This window comes from Canis lupus, chromosome 11 (genome assembly GCF_048164855.1).
Source record: "Canis lupus baileyi chromosome 11, mCanLup2.hap1, whole genome shotgun sequence".
NCBI classification, from domain to species: domain Eukaryota; kingdom Metazoa; phylum Chordata; class Mammalia; order Carnivora; family Canidae; genus Canis; species Canis lupus.
This window is the reverse complement of record NC_132848.1, coordinates 71,104,672-71,119,026: the sequence shown is the minus strand read 5'-3', so window position 1 is coordinate 71,119,026 and position 14,355 is coordinate 71,104,672. Positions and strand designations below refer to the sequence as shown.

The 14,355-nt window shown below is 44.6% G+C and overlaps 1 protein-coding gene across 13 annotated transcripts in view; it reads left to right on the top strand.

Annotated features, from left to right (window-relative positions):
* AAK1 (AP2 associated kinase 1) overlaps positions 1-14,355 on the top strand; it is a 156,225-nt gene that overhangs the window by 82,024 nt on the left and 59,846 nt on the right. For all 13 annotated transcript variants that reach the window (XR_012003698.1, XR_012003697.1, XM_072768674.1 and 10 more), the window contains exons 4-5: positions 10,477-10,585; positions 12,095-12,237. Coding sequence is in view for 11 of the 13 variants with exons in the window: in XM_072768674.1 (XP_072624775.1) it covers positions 10,477-10,585; positions 12,095-12,237 (252 nt within the window). In the remaining 2 variants the exon portion in view is untranslated. The remainder of the gene's footprint in view (positions 1-10,476; positions 10,586-12,094; positions 12,238-14,355) is intronic.

The following is a 14,355-nucleotide window of genomic DNA, read 5'->3' as shown; positions in this document are numbered from 1 at the left end:
AAGATTTTATTTATTTGACACACACACAGTGAGAAAGAGAGCACAAGCAGGCAGAGCTGCAGAGGGAGAGGGAGAAGCAGGCTCCCCACTGAGCAGAGAGCACCACATGGGGCTTGATCTCAGGACACCGGGATCATGACCTGAACCGAAGGCAGATGCTTAACCAACTGAGCCACCTAGATGTCCCTAATTTTACTAACTGTTAAAAATAATTTTTTTATTGTGGTCAAAACCACATAGCTTAAAATTTACCATCTTAGCCATTTTTAAGTGTACAGTATTATTACCTGTTGGCACAGTGTTGTACAGCAGATCTCTAGAATTTATCTAAACGGAAACTTTATGCCCATTGAATAACGATTCTCCATTTCCCCCTCCCCCAGCTCCTGACAACTACTACCATTCTACTCTTTGCTTCTATGAGTTTAGCTGTTTTATATACCTCATGTAAGTGGAATCGTACAATGTTTGTCCTTCTATGACTGGCTTATTTCACTTACTATAATATCCTCATGGCTCATCCATATTGTAGAAATTATTTTTAAGGTCCAGTCATATTCCATTGTAGAAATATGCCACGTTTTCTTTAGTCATTTATCCATCAGTGGACATTTCTACACCTTGGTTATTGTGAATAATGTTGCAGTGAACATGGATGTGCAAATATCTCTTCAAGATCCTGTTTTTAATTCTTCTGGATATACACCAAGAAGTGGGATTGCTGGGTAATATGGTAATTCTATGTTTAACCTTCTGTTTTTCACAGTGGCTGTACCAATTTACATTCCCACCAACAGTGCACAAGGATTCTAATATCTTCACATCCTTGCCAGCACCTGCTATTTTTGTGTGTGTATGTGTGTTTGTTTCATAAAGGTATCCTAACAGACACAAAGTGTTATCTCCTTGTGATTTTGATTTGCATTTTCCTAATGCTTAGTGATGTTGAGAATCTTTTCCTGTATTGGCCATTTCTTTGTATAACTTAAAATATTCTAATTAATGTTATACATATTAGTTATGTATTATATTTGTTATAAATATATTTAATGTATATGCTACGTATATATGTTCTGTGTTTTATATTCTATGTTTTTATATTAATTTGTTATGTACATATATCTAGTGTGTGGGTGAAGACAGAAGGCTGGGCTCCTCACTTGGCTTTTGCTGGCATGTCTGCAGGGAGGGGCTGCAGGTTTTTTCTGTGGTTTTTGGTTGGAATAGAGTAGTGACCCTTTCCTGCATTTGTCGAGAGAGAGCAGGCTTCTATTGGGGCTTTCTTTGTTTACACCCATTGGTGTTTTTAACTCACCAGTTGCTTCAGTTTCTAGTCTGGGATACATGGAACAAAAAGAAATCGCAGTCCGCTCACCACCATCTTATTCCATGGGTTCCAGAGTTTCTAGGCAGTCTGCTTTCTGTTCACATTTCAGAACCTTTTTATTACGCTTTTTAAAATATATACTACTGTCCAAAGTATTTAGTTATACTTGGAAGAAGAGGCAAAAGCAAATCGGGCAGCCCAGGTGGCCCAGCGGTTTAGTGCCGCCTGCGGCTCAGGGCGTGATCCTGGAGACCCAGGATCGAGTCCCACGTCAGGCTCCCTGCATGGAGCCTGCTTCGTCCTCTCCCTCTCCCTCTGCCTGTGCCTCTGCCTCTCTCTCTCTCTCTCTCTCTCATGAGTAAATAAATAAAATCTTAAAAAAAAAAAAAAAAGAAAAAGAAAATCTACTCCATTTTCCTGGAAATGGAAGTCTTCAGTTTGTGCTTTAAAAAAACCAAAACAAACTCTTTACATCATTTAGTAAGGCTTTAGAAGGAAGCAGAGATAAAAACAAATATTCAACTTGCTTTAAAAAATTTTTTCCTACCACTTTAATCAGAAGCCCTGCATGATTTTTTTTTTTTTTTTTTTTTTAATTCATTTATGATAGTCACACAGAGAGAGAGGCAGAGACATAAGCAGAGGGAGAAGCAGGCTCCATGCACCGGGAGCCCGACGTGAGATTCGATCCCAGGTCTCCAGGATCGCGCCCTGGGCCAAAGGCAGGCACCAAACCGCTGCGCCACCCAGGGATCCTCCTGCGTGATGTTTTTAACCCTCCTGGGCTCAGACTTCTGTCAGATGGAGGCCATACTCTAACCCTACCTTTCTCAAACAGGTCAGAATTGTGAAAGGAATGGGAGGAGGTAACATGCTTTATAATGTGCTGAGGCTTGTATGTTAGTGATCAAAGAAGTGGAGTCTCTGTACTCGTGGCAGAGTAAGGATGTGCATGTTGCACCCACTCAGACTCACAAATGATGAGTGGTTTCACTAGAGACATTTTATTTTATTTTTTAAAGATTTTGGGATCCCTGGGTGGCGCAGCGGTTTGGCGCCTGCCTTTGGCCCAGGGCGCGATCCTGGAGACCCGGGATCGAATCCCACGTTGGGCTCCCGGTGCATGGAGCCTGCTTCTCCCTCTGCCTGTCTCTCTCTCTCTCTCTCTCTCTCTCTCTCTCTCTGTGACTATCATAAAAATAAAAATTAAAAAAAAAGATTTTATTTATTTATTCATGAGAGACAGAAAAAGAGAAAGGCGCAGACACAGGCAGAGGGAGAAGCAGCAGGCTCCCTGCAGGAAGCCCAGTGTGGGACTCCATCCCAGGACCCCGGGGTCACGCCCTGGGCTGAAGGCAGCGCTAAACTGCTGAGCCACCTGGGCTGCCTGAGACATTTTATTTTGACAAATGTTGTGTACCACTTACCAGAGTATGGTATGAGTCCTTTGATGCACCTGGGATGTATGCCCTGATGGAACCAAAGTGATTTTGGTTTCTGATAGACAATTGGAAGTTGGATTTTGGACTTCAGATTCCTTTACCTAAAGGCAGGAAAAGATTATCTTCAGACTTAAAGGGATAAGAACTGAAGCTCAAGATGTGCCAAGTGCTATTTTGTGTTCACATCTCCTGGCCCAGATGGATTACATCTGCAGTGAGCTTGACAGTGAGGCACTGAGCTGCCTGCCACCAGTGATGTTTGAAGACTTGCTTGCAACAGAAGAGATATCAGAAGGTTTGAGGGAGGAAAATGTTTCCATATTCCTAAAAGGGAGGAAGGTAGACTGTGCGCAGTAGGGACATCAGGATTGATAGAGGACAAGAATCTGGAACAGGTCGTTTACAAAGATGCTTTGATGCTATTTTTTGTGTAAGAAAATGGTGTGTGTGTGTGTGTTGTGTATGTATACATCAATATATACTGCTTGGATTTGCCTGAACAACACCCTCAAAGGATAAGAGAGAAGGAGAGAGAGAGAGAGAGGCTGAATGGGAGAAAGGGAAAGAGATGGGGAGTCTTCCCTATAGGGGATGAGTACTAGAGTAGAAAATAATATCCAGAGATCTCTGGGTGGCCCAGCGGTTTAGCGCCGCCTTCAGCCCAGGGTGTGATCCTGGGGTCCAGGGATCGAGTTCCACATCGGGCTCCCTGTATGGAGCCTGCTTCTCCCTCTGCCTGTGTCTCTGCCTCTCTCTCTCTCTCTCTCTCAATCTGTGTGTGTGTGTCTCATGAATAAATACTTTTTTAAAAAAAGAAAAAAATAATTTCCCTTTTTGAATGTTAAATATTACTTATTTTAAAAATAAAATGTTAAGCTGTTTTGTAGTCGCTTGGACAAGTAAGCAGGGATCTTCAGATTGGGTAAGAGCAGGCCATGTCCTATCAACCTCATGGCCTTTTGGGGAAGGTTTCTGGATAGGAAGCTCAGGAGAGTGCACAGTTCATGCAGTGTCTGTGGGTTGTATCACTTGGGTGAGGACACTCACCAGAGATCTGTGAGCAAGTTGGAGAGTCTAGGCTGGATGCCAGGAGTCATAGCTGCTGTGTGTGTGTAATGCTTTCTGACCAGTGGCTTGATATTAATTTGGAGGAAACCTTCTAAGAAAAAAGCCCTGCAGCTTACCATTAGTTTTATGTTATCTTACATTTAGCAAGTAACTTGGTTAAAGATTAGACACGCTTATCAATTATGTACCTAATACAAAATTGTAAGATATAACCACTGCATTGGGTAATAGAATCAGGATCCAAAATGATCCTTACGAAATTGGAGCAATGGACTGATTCTAATGAGATGAAATAACAAGGCAAGGTCATACACTTGGATTTTTATTTTATTTTAACAACTTTACAAGCATAGTTCAGGGAAGGCAGAGATTTAAAGCAGTGTAAGTGGAAAAAGACTTAAGTATTTTAGTGGTCAATTAACTCAATATGAATGTGTATGTAATGCAGCCGCCAAAAGAAAAACATGCCGTTTTTAGCTACATTAATAAAATTAATAGTAGGTGATAATGCTGGTCTACTCTGCATGAGTCACTTCACCACGCCTGAAGAATTCCATTCGTTTCCTGGGGCCATTCTTGTCAAAGGGAGATAGACAAACTGAAGCATTTAAGTAGTGATGTAAGGAGAAAACATCTCAATGAAATTAGGTACGTTTAACTCAGGGAAGAAAAAATTCCGAGTCTAAATAACAATATTTCAATCATTTAGAAAGTGGAAAAGAAGACTTGGCTCTTTCTGCTCTGAAGAGAAGAGTGTAAGCACAAGAGGTGGACATTTCCAGTTGGATGTAAGGAAGAACTCGTCAGCAGTGCAGGCTGTCTGCAGTTGGGCTGAGGGTCCAAAGAAATGACATCATTCTAAGAAAAGTACTTGTCAGAAGGCTCCAGCAGGGATTAGGATTTGAGCTGTTGAGGGCTCTAGATCAGTGCTACTCTAAGGACATTGTTTTCTTTTTCTCCCCTTCCCCCTTGTGTGTTTATTACCCTTTTCAATACTGTTCAGTGATTTTTCGTATATTCACAGGGTCACTTACCCAACACCACGTATCTGATTACAGAACATTTTTTTTCATCATCTCAGACGGGGACCCATACCTGTTAGCAGTCACCCATACCTGCTACAGTCTCCGGCAACCATCAGTCTGCTCTCTGTTATGGGATTCCAGACATGTCATATAAACGGAATAATGTAATATATGGCTTCTTATGACTTCTTCCACTTAGCATGAAGTTTATGGTTCAGCCGTGCTGTAGCAGCATGTGTGAGTGCCTCATTTATCCGCGTGGTAGCACGTATGGGTACTTTTTTCCCTTTCGTGGCTGCGTAACATTCCCTGTGTGCGTATAACATATTTTGTTTATCCTGATGGACATTTGGGTTGTTTCCGCTTTTTTGGCATTATGAACAGTGCTGCTGAGGATATTTGTGTCCAAGTTTTTGTGTGAACATGATGTTTCATTTCCCTTGGGCATATACACAGGAGTGAAGTTGCTGGGTCCAGGGGGAACTCTGCTTTTTGAGAGAACGCCAAACTATTTTCCACAGGAGCCACACTGTTTTACATTCCACCAGCAATGTGTGGAGGTTCCAGTCTCCACATCCTTGGCAACATTTTTTATTGTTTCTGGTTTTTTTTTTTTTTTATTATAGCCATCGTAGTGGTTTAGAGTGATACCTCATTGTGGTTTTGATTTGCATTTTCTAAGTAATTAATAGTGTTGAGCATCTTTTCATGTGCTTACCAGCCATTTGTATATGCTCTTTGGAGAAATGTCCATTTGGATCCTTTGCCAATTTTTACATCATGTTGTTTTTTTTAGTGTTGAGTTTTAAGAGTTCTTTATATAGCCTGGATACTGGATCCTTACTGAGTGTAAGGTTTGCAAATATTTTCCCCCTCATTCTTTGCATTGTCTTCCATTTTCTTGATAGTGTCCTTTGCAGCACAAATTTTTAAAGACTTTGATGAAGTGTGGTTTGGTTTTCTTCCTTTGTTTGCTTGTGCTTCAGGTGTCATATCTAAGAACCATTACCTAATCCAACACCGTGAAGCTTTGTTTAGATATTTTCTTTGGAGAGTTTTTAGATCTTTGGTCCATTTTGAATTGATTTCTGTATATAATATGAGGTTGGGATATTAAGTTAGTCTTTTGCATGTAGATATCTAGTTGTCCCAGTTATCACTTTTGGAAAAGACCAATCTTTCCCTCATTGAATTGTTTTGGCACGCTTGTCAAAAATCAATTGGCTGTAAATGTGTGGGTGCCATTCAGAGGATGCTGTGCCAGAATGTAAATGAAGGAACTGCATTCCTCCTGGGTAAAATATCTCCAGTCAGCTTAGTTACTTAATTGATTTATGTCCTGGAGCAAGCTTCTTATCTCCTTATGGGCTGGTAACAGTTTACTAGCCAGCACCTGTTTGTGGGCCAAGTTTTGAGTAGCACTGCTCTGGATCTTTCTACTTTAAACTGAAGAACAGCATCCTGTCCATTTCCCAGAGCTACTGCATTAGAATCCGCTTTTGAACAGGACCCCCAGGTGATTCATATGCATATTAAAGTTTGAGCAGCAGGATTCTAAATCAGATTTTAGATGACTTTAAAGATCTATGCAGTAAATGCAGGATTAATTAATAAGACCCAGGAAAGGGAGAGTCCATGTGATTGTGGGAAGAGAGTATTTGGGACTTTCTACGTAGCAAAAGCCCAGACACCTTGGCCTTCGGTGGAACACCAGGGGCCGGCTGAGATCTCAGAGTTTCTTTTCACTATTGCACTGGACTTGATGTTTCGCTTTGCCTGTAACTCCTTGACGAGACTCATAAAGGAAACGCAGAGTTATTGAGGAAAGGTGGGGCAAAGAGTGGGAAGGCAGAAGACTTTCACAAAGCAGCCCGTAGGAGAAATAAACAAGTTTCAGTCCTTAGAACTGCATTTAAGTCAGAAAAAGAGGCTGAACTTTGCCTAAAAGGTTCCGTGGAACCGTGGTGTGATCCCAAAAGTAAGCAGCAACAAGTGCTGAGTCATAAAATCAGAAAGTGTTGAATATTTGAATGGAGGGTCAAAGCAGGTAAATCGTGTCTTTGGAAACTTAATAATCTATTGCCTGTGCAAGCACTGTCATCATTGGGAACTTGCAGGTATCACGCTGACATTCCAAGGATGGGTGTGACCTGAGCAAATAATGTAGGGAAATCAGTCACAAACCATGCTCATTTTTACTTTTTTCAGGTGACATGTTACTGATAGGCTCTTTAAAATGCTATCTTCTTTGTTTTCCTGAATTTATATATAAACGTTTTAGTAGATGTATTTAGGGATTAAGTCCTCACTTTTCTTGTAAAGGCTATAAGATTCTTTTAACTAGGAATTCTCTGGCTGTAGGAATTTTTTAAGATTTTATTTATTCATGAGAGACACAGAGAAAGAGGCAGAGAGAGAAGCAGGCTCCCTGCGGGGAGCTCGATCCTGGGACTCTGAGACCACGCCCCAGGCTGAAGGCAGTTGCTAAACCGCTGAGCCACCCAGGGATCCCCTCCAGCTGTAGGAGTTTTGAAAATAGGGATAGACTACTGTTTTGTGCTACAAGCGTCATTAATTAGGAACCCCAGATAAACTTGAGATTTGTGATGACCTATACGATCTGGGTTGAAGGCATGATTTTCACATGGCAGCTTCTGCATGTATTTGTGAAGAAAGTTTTTTTTAGCACTTCAAGCAGTTAAATGTGATATTAATAAGGCAACTACAAATCATTTAAAATATCTACTTACTAAAGCAGGTTTTCTAATAACATGTTTACATCAGTACTTTATTAGTCTTGTGCCATGATAACCTAAAAATAGTTAAATGACAATACACACTCCTTAGAATCATCACTGTTTCAATCAAACCAATCTGATCTATAATTTAGCTGAACATTTCCTACTCCCCTGAAAATCAGGTTTTGATTTACACTCATCATAAAGACTTTTATTTCAATGCCCCCAAATAATGGTTGTAGCCAAGGGCCTCAGGCATCCTCCTTGTATCCTGCCTCTTCCTGAGTCCTTGAGCTCCAGGACCATGGGGGTCCCACCCCACACTTCTGTATCCCTGTCTGTTCTCCAAGCCTGGGACTGGGCTTCTAACGCCAGCCAGGGCACGCGTGGGCCTCCTCCAGCCACTGCTGCTGTGACACGGGCAGTGCACCTGCAGTGTCAGTCAGTCTCACTTTGCAGTAAGATTTTCTCTTGACCTTTTCTGCATTTCACAGCCATTCAAATCGATCTTCTCCATCAGTTGCCGACTGGTGAGGTGTTACTCTAAAATCTGAGATGTTGTTAAAAGTAAGAGCCAGGGTCCCCCTCCCAAGAGGAGCTCTTTTCTGCTTGGACGCATCTCAGGAACTCTGCAGAAGACAAAATGAACAGGAATTTGGACTTGAACTGATCAGCACACAGCTTGGCAACTATTCTAGGATGCCATCTGCAGATGTTAATTATCCAGTGTGGGTCCTCTAATAGCTCTTGACCTCTTCCTCTGGGCTCCATCACATGTTTTTTTTTTTTTTTTTCTCCTTCCTAATTCTTTATTATTCCTCTTGGGGTGAGACAAATCAGAGGTAGCATTGCTGAGTCTTTTTCAAACAGTTAAATGTAGACAAATTACTAATGTGGAAACATTAGTCTTTGATTCTTCCTGCACACATTAGATCTTCTGCTCTTCTATTTTGGCTTCAAGAACTTCTCTCTAGTTCTTCCTCCTTCCATGACTGTGTAAACGAAATCAAGTTTTTGAAGAGTTGGTGATGAGAGTAAAAAGCAGGGGGGAAAGAAGGGGCCTCTACGACATGAACCCTGAAATCACGTTCTGTTGTGGAGAACTTAAGAGATTGCTTTTTTTTTTGCCTCATCATCTCCTTTGTCATCCAGAGTAGTTGCTCTGAGCCTTTTAATTCTCTCATCAAGCTTCTTTCTCATTCCCTTAGACTGCAAACGTGGTTGTGCTCTCTACCCAAAAACAGAACAATGGAACGGAACTCATTGAAGTTCCCTTTTCTCCAGCTGGAAACCAATATGCATATCCATCCTTCCTTCCGGCCCCTCTTTCCAAGACCTCAGTCCCCACGGGCCCCTCTTTCTAAGACCAGGCCCTCAGTCCCCACGCCTTCTTCCTGCAGGACTTCATCCCCTCCTGTCCACGACCATTGCTGCTCTTGGCTCCTTCCACTCTCCCATGCTCAGTTCTCTCTCATCCTAAGAATTCCTCCTGGCAGTGCCGTTCCTCCATGAAGCACAGAATGTTCCAGAAGACTCCTCTGTAGTCTCCAGCTTTATAAGCTCAACTCTTTGCGAGTCGTTTCCACCCTCCCCTCACCACCCCCCTCTTCCCTTCCCTGAAACTGCTCTTGCCTTGGGCTCCAGTGGTCACTGTTCTATTTTTGTCTGCCTTTCTGAAGCAACTGTCTTCCTTCTTACTCCCTCACTCAGAGGAAGGTTCTAGTGAATTTAACTTCAGTGTTCAGGGCTCAGATATATTCTTTTGATATTATGACATTTCTTCTTGTTTTGGTATATGACTTCAGATTAAAAGAGACTTCATGTGTCACTCTAAGCAGCCAGATTTCTCATTTATGTAGTGGTAGTTACTCTTTTTAATGGTCTAAACAGTTACGTTTGTATGGCAACTCAGAACCACTTTACTTTTCCACTCCCCCTTTTTTTTTTAAACAAAAGTAAAACAATTCATTAAGACTAGTTTTTTAAATCTTACCTTGCTTTTGTGTCAAAATCCTTTCACCTGGCCTGCTCACTTTTTCTTCCCCCCCAACTTAGTTCTTGATGACATTGAATTTTAAACGTCATCGTTACAAAGATTTGCCTCTATGGACGTTGAAATAACTATACCAAGATGTGTAAGGCACCTTCCAGTGCCTAAGTGGGACCTGACACATAGGAAGTGCTCAATAAACATTTGTTGACTAAGTGAATTCCATAAGCAGCCCCAGGAGAGCATATGCAGTTCTAACCAGGGAGGCGGAAACATGACCCATCCCATATTCCATTCGGTTGGCTTGAGAGGCTTAATTATGAGCAAAACGTTTAGGTCTGGATGCCACTGCAGGCTGTCCAAAACTCTGTAATAAAGCAGTTATTCTTTTCAAGTATTTCCTAAAGGGAGAAAAACAGTACAAATAATTTAAAAGTCATGTTGAACTCAGTTGTCACCTACAGCCAGGAAAAAAAAAACAACACCAGTTTCATTTTTCTGAATTAAAAATTCACGCATTTAAATAATTCATCCTGTCTGGCTCTGACTCTGGTACTTCTGGAGATGGGCGTCTGCTCCTGGTTCACGTTTGCTTCCTGGAGCACTGATGGAGTGAGCAAGTAGGCCCCCTGTGTGCCTCTGGTTCTAGAATCTCGCTCAGGAGAGTGCTGTGGTTTACTAGGATTGCAGAATTGTTTACTGAAGATTTGGCCTTGAATCTCAGAGAGCACTGGAAACCTGCTCTTGACCCTCCTGTTCAGTCTTAGCTCTCTTGGCGGTTAAGGTCATCTGTATGTAAATGATCCGTGCCGGTGGAACTGACTGGCTCCTTCCATCTCTATTGGTGTTGGTAACTAATGCCGTATTTCTCAACTCTTCTCTGCAGAGAGACCTGTCGGGGCACAAGAACATTGTCGGTTACATCGACTCCAGTATCAACAATGTGAGCAGCGGTGATGTATGGGAGGTGCTCATCCTGATGGACTTTTGTAGGGGTGAGTGTATGACCCACACCTACAGCTTCCGCTGCTCGGGCACTTGGACTGTCAAGGGCATGGGGGTCATCGCACTTCCTGTGCGCCATGCCGTGATGTATATCATTCTGGTTTTAAAGATGGGCCAACTGTGAGGCCAGAAGAGAGAGAGCCTGCTGTCTCCTCTTGGTTATTCTTAGGACGGCAAACAGTTGGAAGTGGTGGATAATACGAAACTCCCTTTTTTGTTAGGTTTGGGCAGGTTTGGCGCTTGTGTATGAATGAGGATGTATGAGGGTGAGAATGAATGTGTTATTTGTGATGCTTTAAAACAAGCGATGAAGGCACATAATAAAGACCCAACTCCAGATGGACCACAGCAACGATTCAGCCTCCCCACTCCCTCCCTTCTGTGTTCTCTTCTCCACCCACACCGCCATCCTTGTGTTATGGGGGAAAATAATCCTTTTCGTCTAATGGAAATGACCTTTCCTCTCCTTGCTTGTAAGCTGTAATTGCCAGTAAGGCTACATTCAAACGATGCTGCTGTTAACAGTGAAGTTAAGTAGTTGAAAGCTTGGAGTTTCAAGCAACGTTTATCTTGGGAAATCCAGACTGTAGTATGAATCGATTCAGAGTTGACTGCATTTCATACAGCCAGTTCAGAAGTTTGACTTTTTTGGCCTCAGCAGCTGCCTCTGAGAAGCTGGGGTCACCCTCTCACTGTTTGGTGCCCTGTTTTATAATCGCCCTTACTTCCACTGACATTTGCCTTGCCTTTAAAGATTCTGTCCATCAATTAAATATGTTGTCAGTCCCCACAGTGTGATGGTAACCAGTAATTTCAGCCTATTCTGGAATGACCCTTACGCTGATTTTTTAAGATACTACGAAATGTAAACTTCCTGTTTACATTTGGATAGTTTGTTTCCTCCTATCCATTCCTTTCTGGAAGGTAACCTGTTTCAAGACAAGGCCATAGGAACATCCAGGGATCTGGATCATTTTGTAAGTGAGGTAGGAGCATCCAGGGATCTGGATCATTTTGTAAGTGAGGTCATCAGTGTTTTGGTCCTGCAGATTAAATACTGGTGTAGCGTGTCTGCACTCTCTGCAGCTGGGAGTGAGTGAAGCCAGAGCGACCAAGCCATTCCTAGTGTGGACTGTAAAGCTGTCTTCTCCCTGCCCCTGGGGTCTGTTGTGCAGTCTGATTCTCATTAAAGGACGTGGCAGGTTGGACCCGTGGCCTCCTTGTACAAACGGGATAACCAAGGGGCTGTAGTGGGACCATGTCAGTTAACCTGATCTTGAAGATAGACTTTATGAAATACTCTGGTTTTGATGCATTAGAGGAGGCCTGGATTGTAAGAAGTCAAATCTGGGCCTGGGAATCAAGACATCAGGGTTTCAGTCATGGCTCAGCTGTCAACCTTTGTCTGGGTTGTCCTCTCTGGGCAGCCGTTGGTTGTCTTGAGTAAGTGCTGCATGTGAACGCGGCTAACCTGTCCCTCGCTCTGTGCCCCCTTGCAGGAGGCCAGGTGGTCAACCTCATGAACCAGCGCCTGCAAACAGGCTTCACAGAGAATGAAGTGCTCCAGATATTTTGTGATACCTGCGAAGCTGTTGCCCGCCTGCATCAGTGCAAAACTCCTATTATCCACCGTGACCTGAAGGTAAAGGCCGCGCTAAATCATTAAGTACGTTCCTGCAGGATATTTTCCATCTGCCCTGGGAACAGAGGAGATGCTTTGGGGATGTGAGGGAACAGGCGTGGTAGCCTTACATCTCGTACATTCTGGTTGGAGACAGAAAACACAAAGACAAAAGAAAAAAAAAAAGTACAATACAGGTGTCACTTTTATTGCTTAAACAGCCTTTAGAAGTTCTTTATAATCATCAAATCCCTGAACACATGTTGTTTTTGTCTTTCCTGATATGGTCCCAAATTCACTTGGTCAAGGGCATGGAAAATGATATGCTAATTTAAATAGTTTGCAAACACTGAGGCTTGGTTTTTAACGTCTGTAGTTTGCAAACACAGAGGCTTGGTTTTTAACGTCCATTTCATTATTTTGTAAAATCCAGTAAGTGAAAAAAAAAAAAATCCAGTAAGTGATTATCTGAAAATTTTGTCTACTGATTATCACCTCCTTGTATCAGGCCTTTCATATTATAGCCACTCGACAATGTTTGTTGAATGGAACTGCCTCCTGGTTGGGATTCAGCAGCTTGTATGGATTCACACAGCCGGTGCGCCCCGTCCCGTCCAAGACACTCTGTGTGCACTGTCTCTTGGAGGAAGATGTTCTCCTTTACATTCATAGTTAGGGAAATGCAGCGGTGGGAAGGTTCATGTGGCTTGATTACAGTATAACCGTAGTATAACCAGGAAGGAGCAGAACCAGAATGCGAATCCTGCTCCTCTGATCCTCGATCATAGTTTCTTTTCATTAAGAAACATGTTTTCAGAAACATGCTTCACGGCTAGTAACTTGCAGCAGCGTCCCCCGGCGGGCTTGTCAGACGCAGGCTACGGGATCCCACTCTGAGTCCGTTAGGCTTGACTTTTGTGGCAGAGCCGGGAAGGGCCAGGAGTTCTAGCTTAATAACCACACAGGTGGGATCTGCATGTTCTGAAGTGTGGGGTCACTGCAGCATGCTGGCATTTTGAGGTGTGTGTTTGGTTTTGTGTTTTTTTTGTTTTGTTTTTTTAGCTTTTCCAAAAGTGGAGATCTAGTTCCTAATTATAAAATCCACCCTATTAAAATATACAGTTCGGTGGTCTTTAATTCCAAGGCCATGCAGCCATCACCACTATCTAATTCCAATGTGTGTCATGTCCCCAGAGGGAACGGTCTCCGGGGGTCCCCGGGCGCTGCTAGCCTGGCCGTGGCCCGTCCTGCGGACTGCACATAAGGCTCACACGGTGCGTGGCCTTCTGCGCCCGCGCCCTCCCCACACGGGGCTGCCGAGTTCTGCTCAGTCGCCTGGGGCAGTGCTTCATCCTTCCCCGGCATGACAGTCGCTGTGAGCAGAAACAAGTAGTCGGGCGGCCTTGGGGTTGCCTCCGCCTGGGCTATCAGGCAGGACGGCTGCGAGCATCTCAGTGGGCTCGTGTTTGCGGGGGGTGAGTGGCGGGGTCAGGTGGTGGCCGGGGGGCTCCTGGAGGGGCAGCCGCACTGCGGTGCAGAGCGCTGTGCCGTGTCGCGAGCGCGGGGTCCCGTTTCTCCCCCGCAGTCAGCCTGCTGGGCCTCCTGAGTCCTAGCCATCCGCCCGTGTAGGCGCTGGGCCGCCGGGAAGGCCGCGTCCGCCTGCAGGCCCGGCCCGGGTGGACCCGCCGCGGGGAGGAGCTCAGGCGCGGGGAGGAGCACGGACGCCTGGAGGAGCAGGGCCCCAGGGAGGAGCATGGCCTCGGGGAAGGCCGCAGGGAGGAGCACGGGAGGAGCAGGGCCTTGGGGAGGAGCACGGGCGCCGGGAGGAGCACTGACCACAGGGCCCCCTCTGGCCAGGGCCGCCCCCACGGTCCGAAACGAAGTCTTGTCTTCATCTTTCGGGTGATGGATCCTCGCGGAGCCGCGGAAACACCTCCCCGAGGGGCCTGCTCCCAGCGTGGCGGCGCGTGCCCTGCGGTGACCCGGTGCCGCCTTGGCCACAGGAGCCTGGCCGGTGGCGCCGAGGTCTCACCCGGGCACAGGGAGGCCCGGTGCTGGGGCCCAGGCCGCGGGAGCCACGCGCTCTCCTCCACCGGGCCCAGGGCAGCGAGGGCGCCCCGGAGGAGGCCTGTGGCGGGC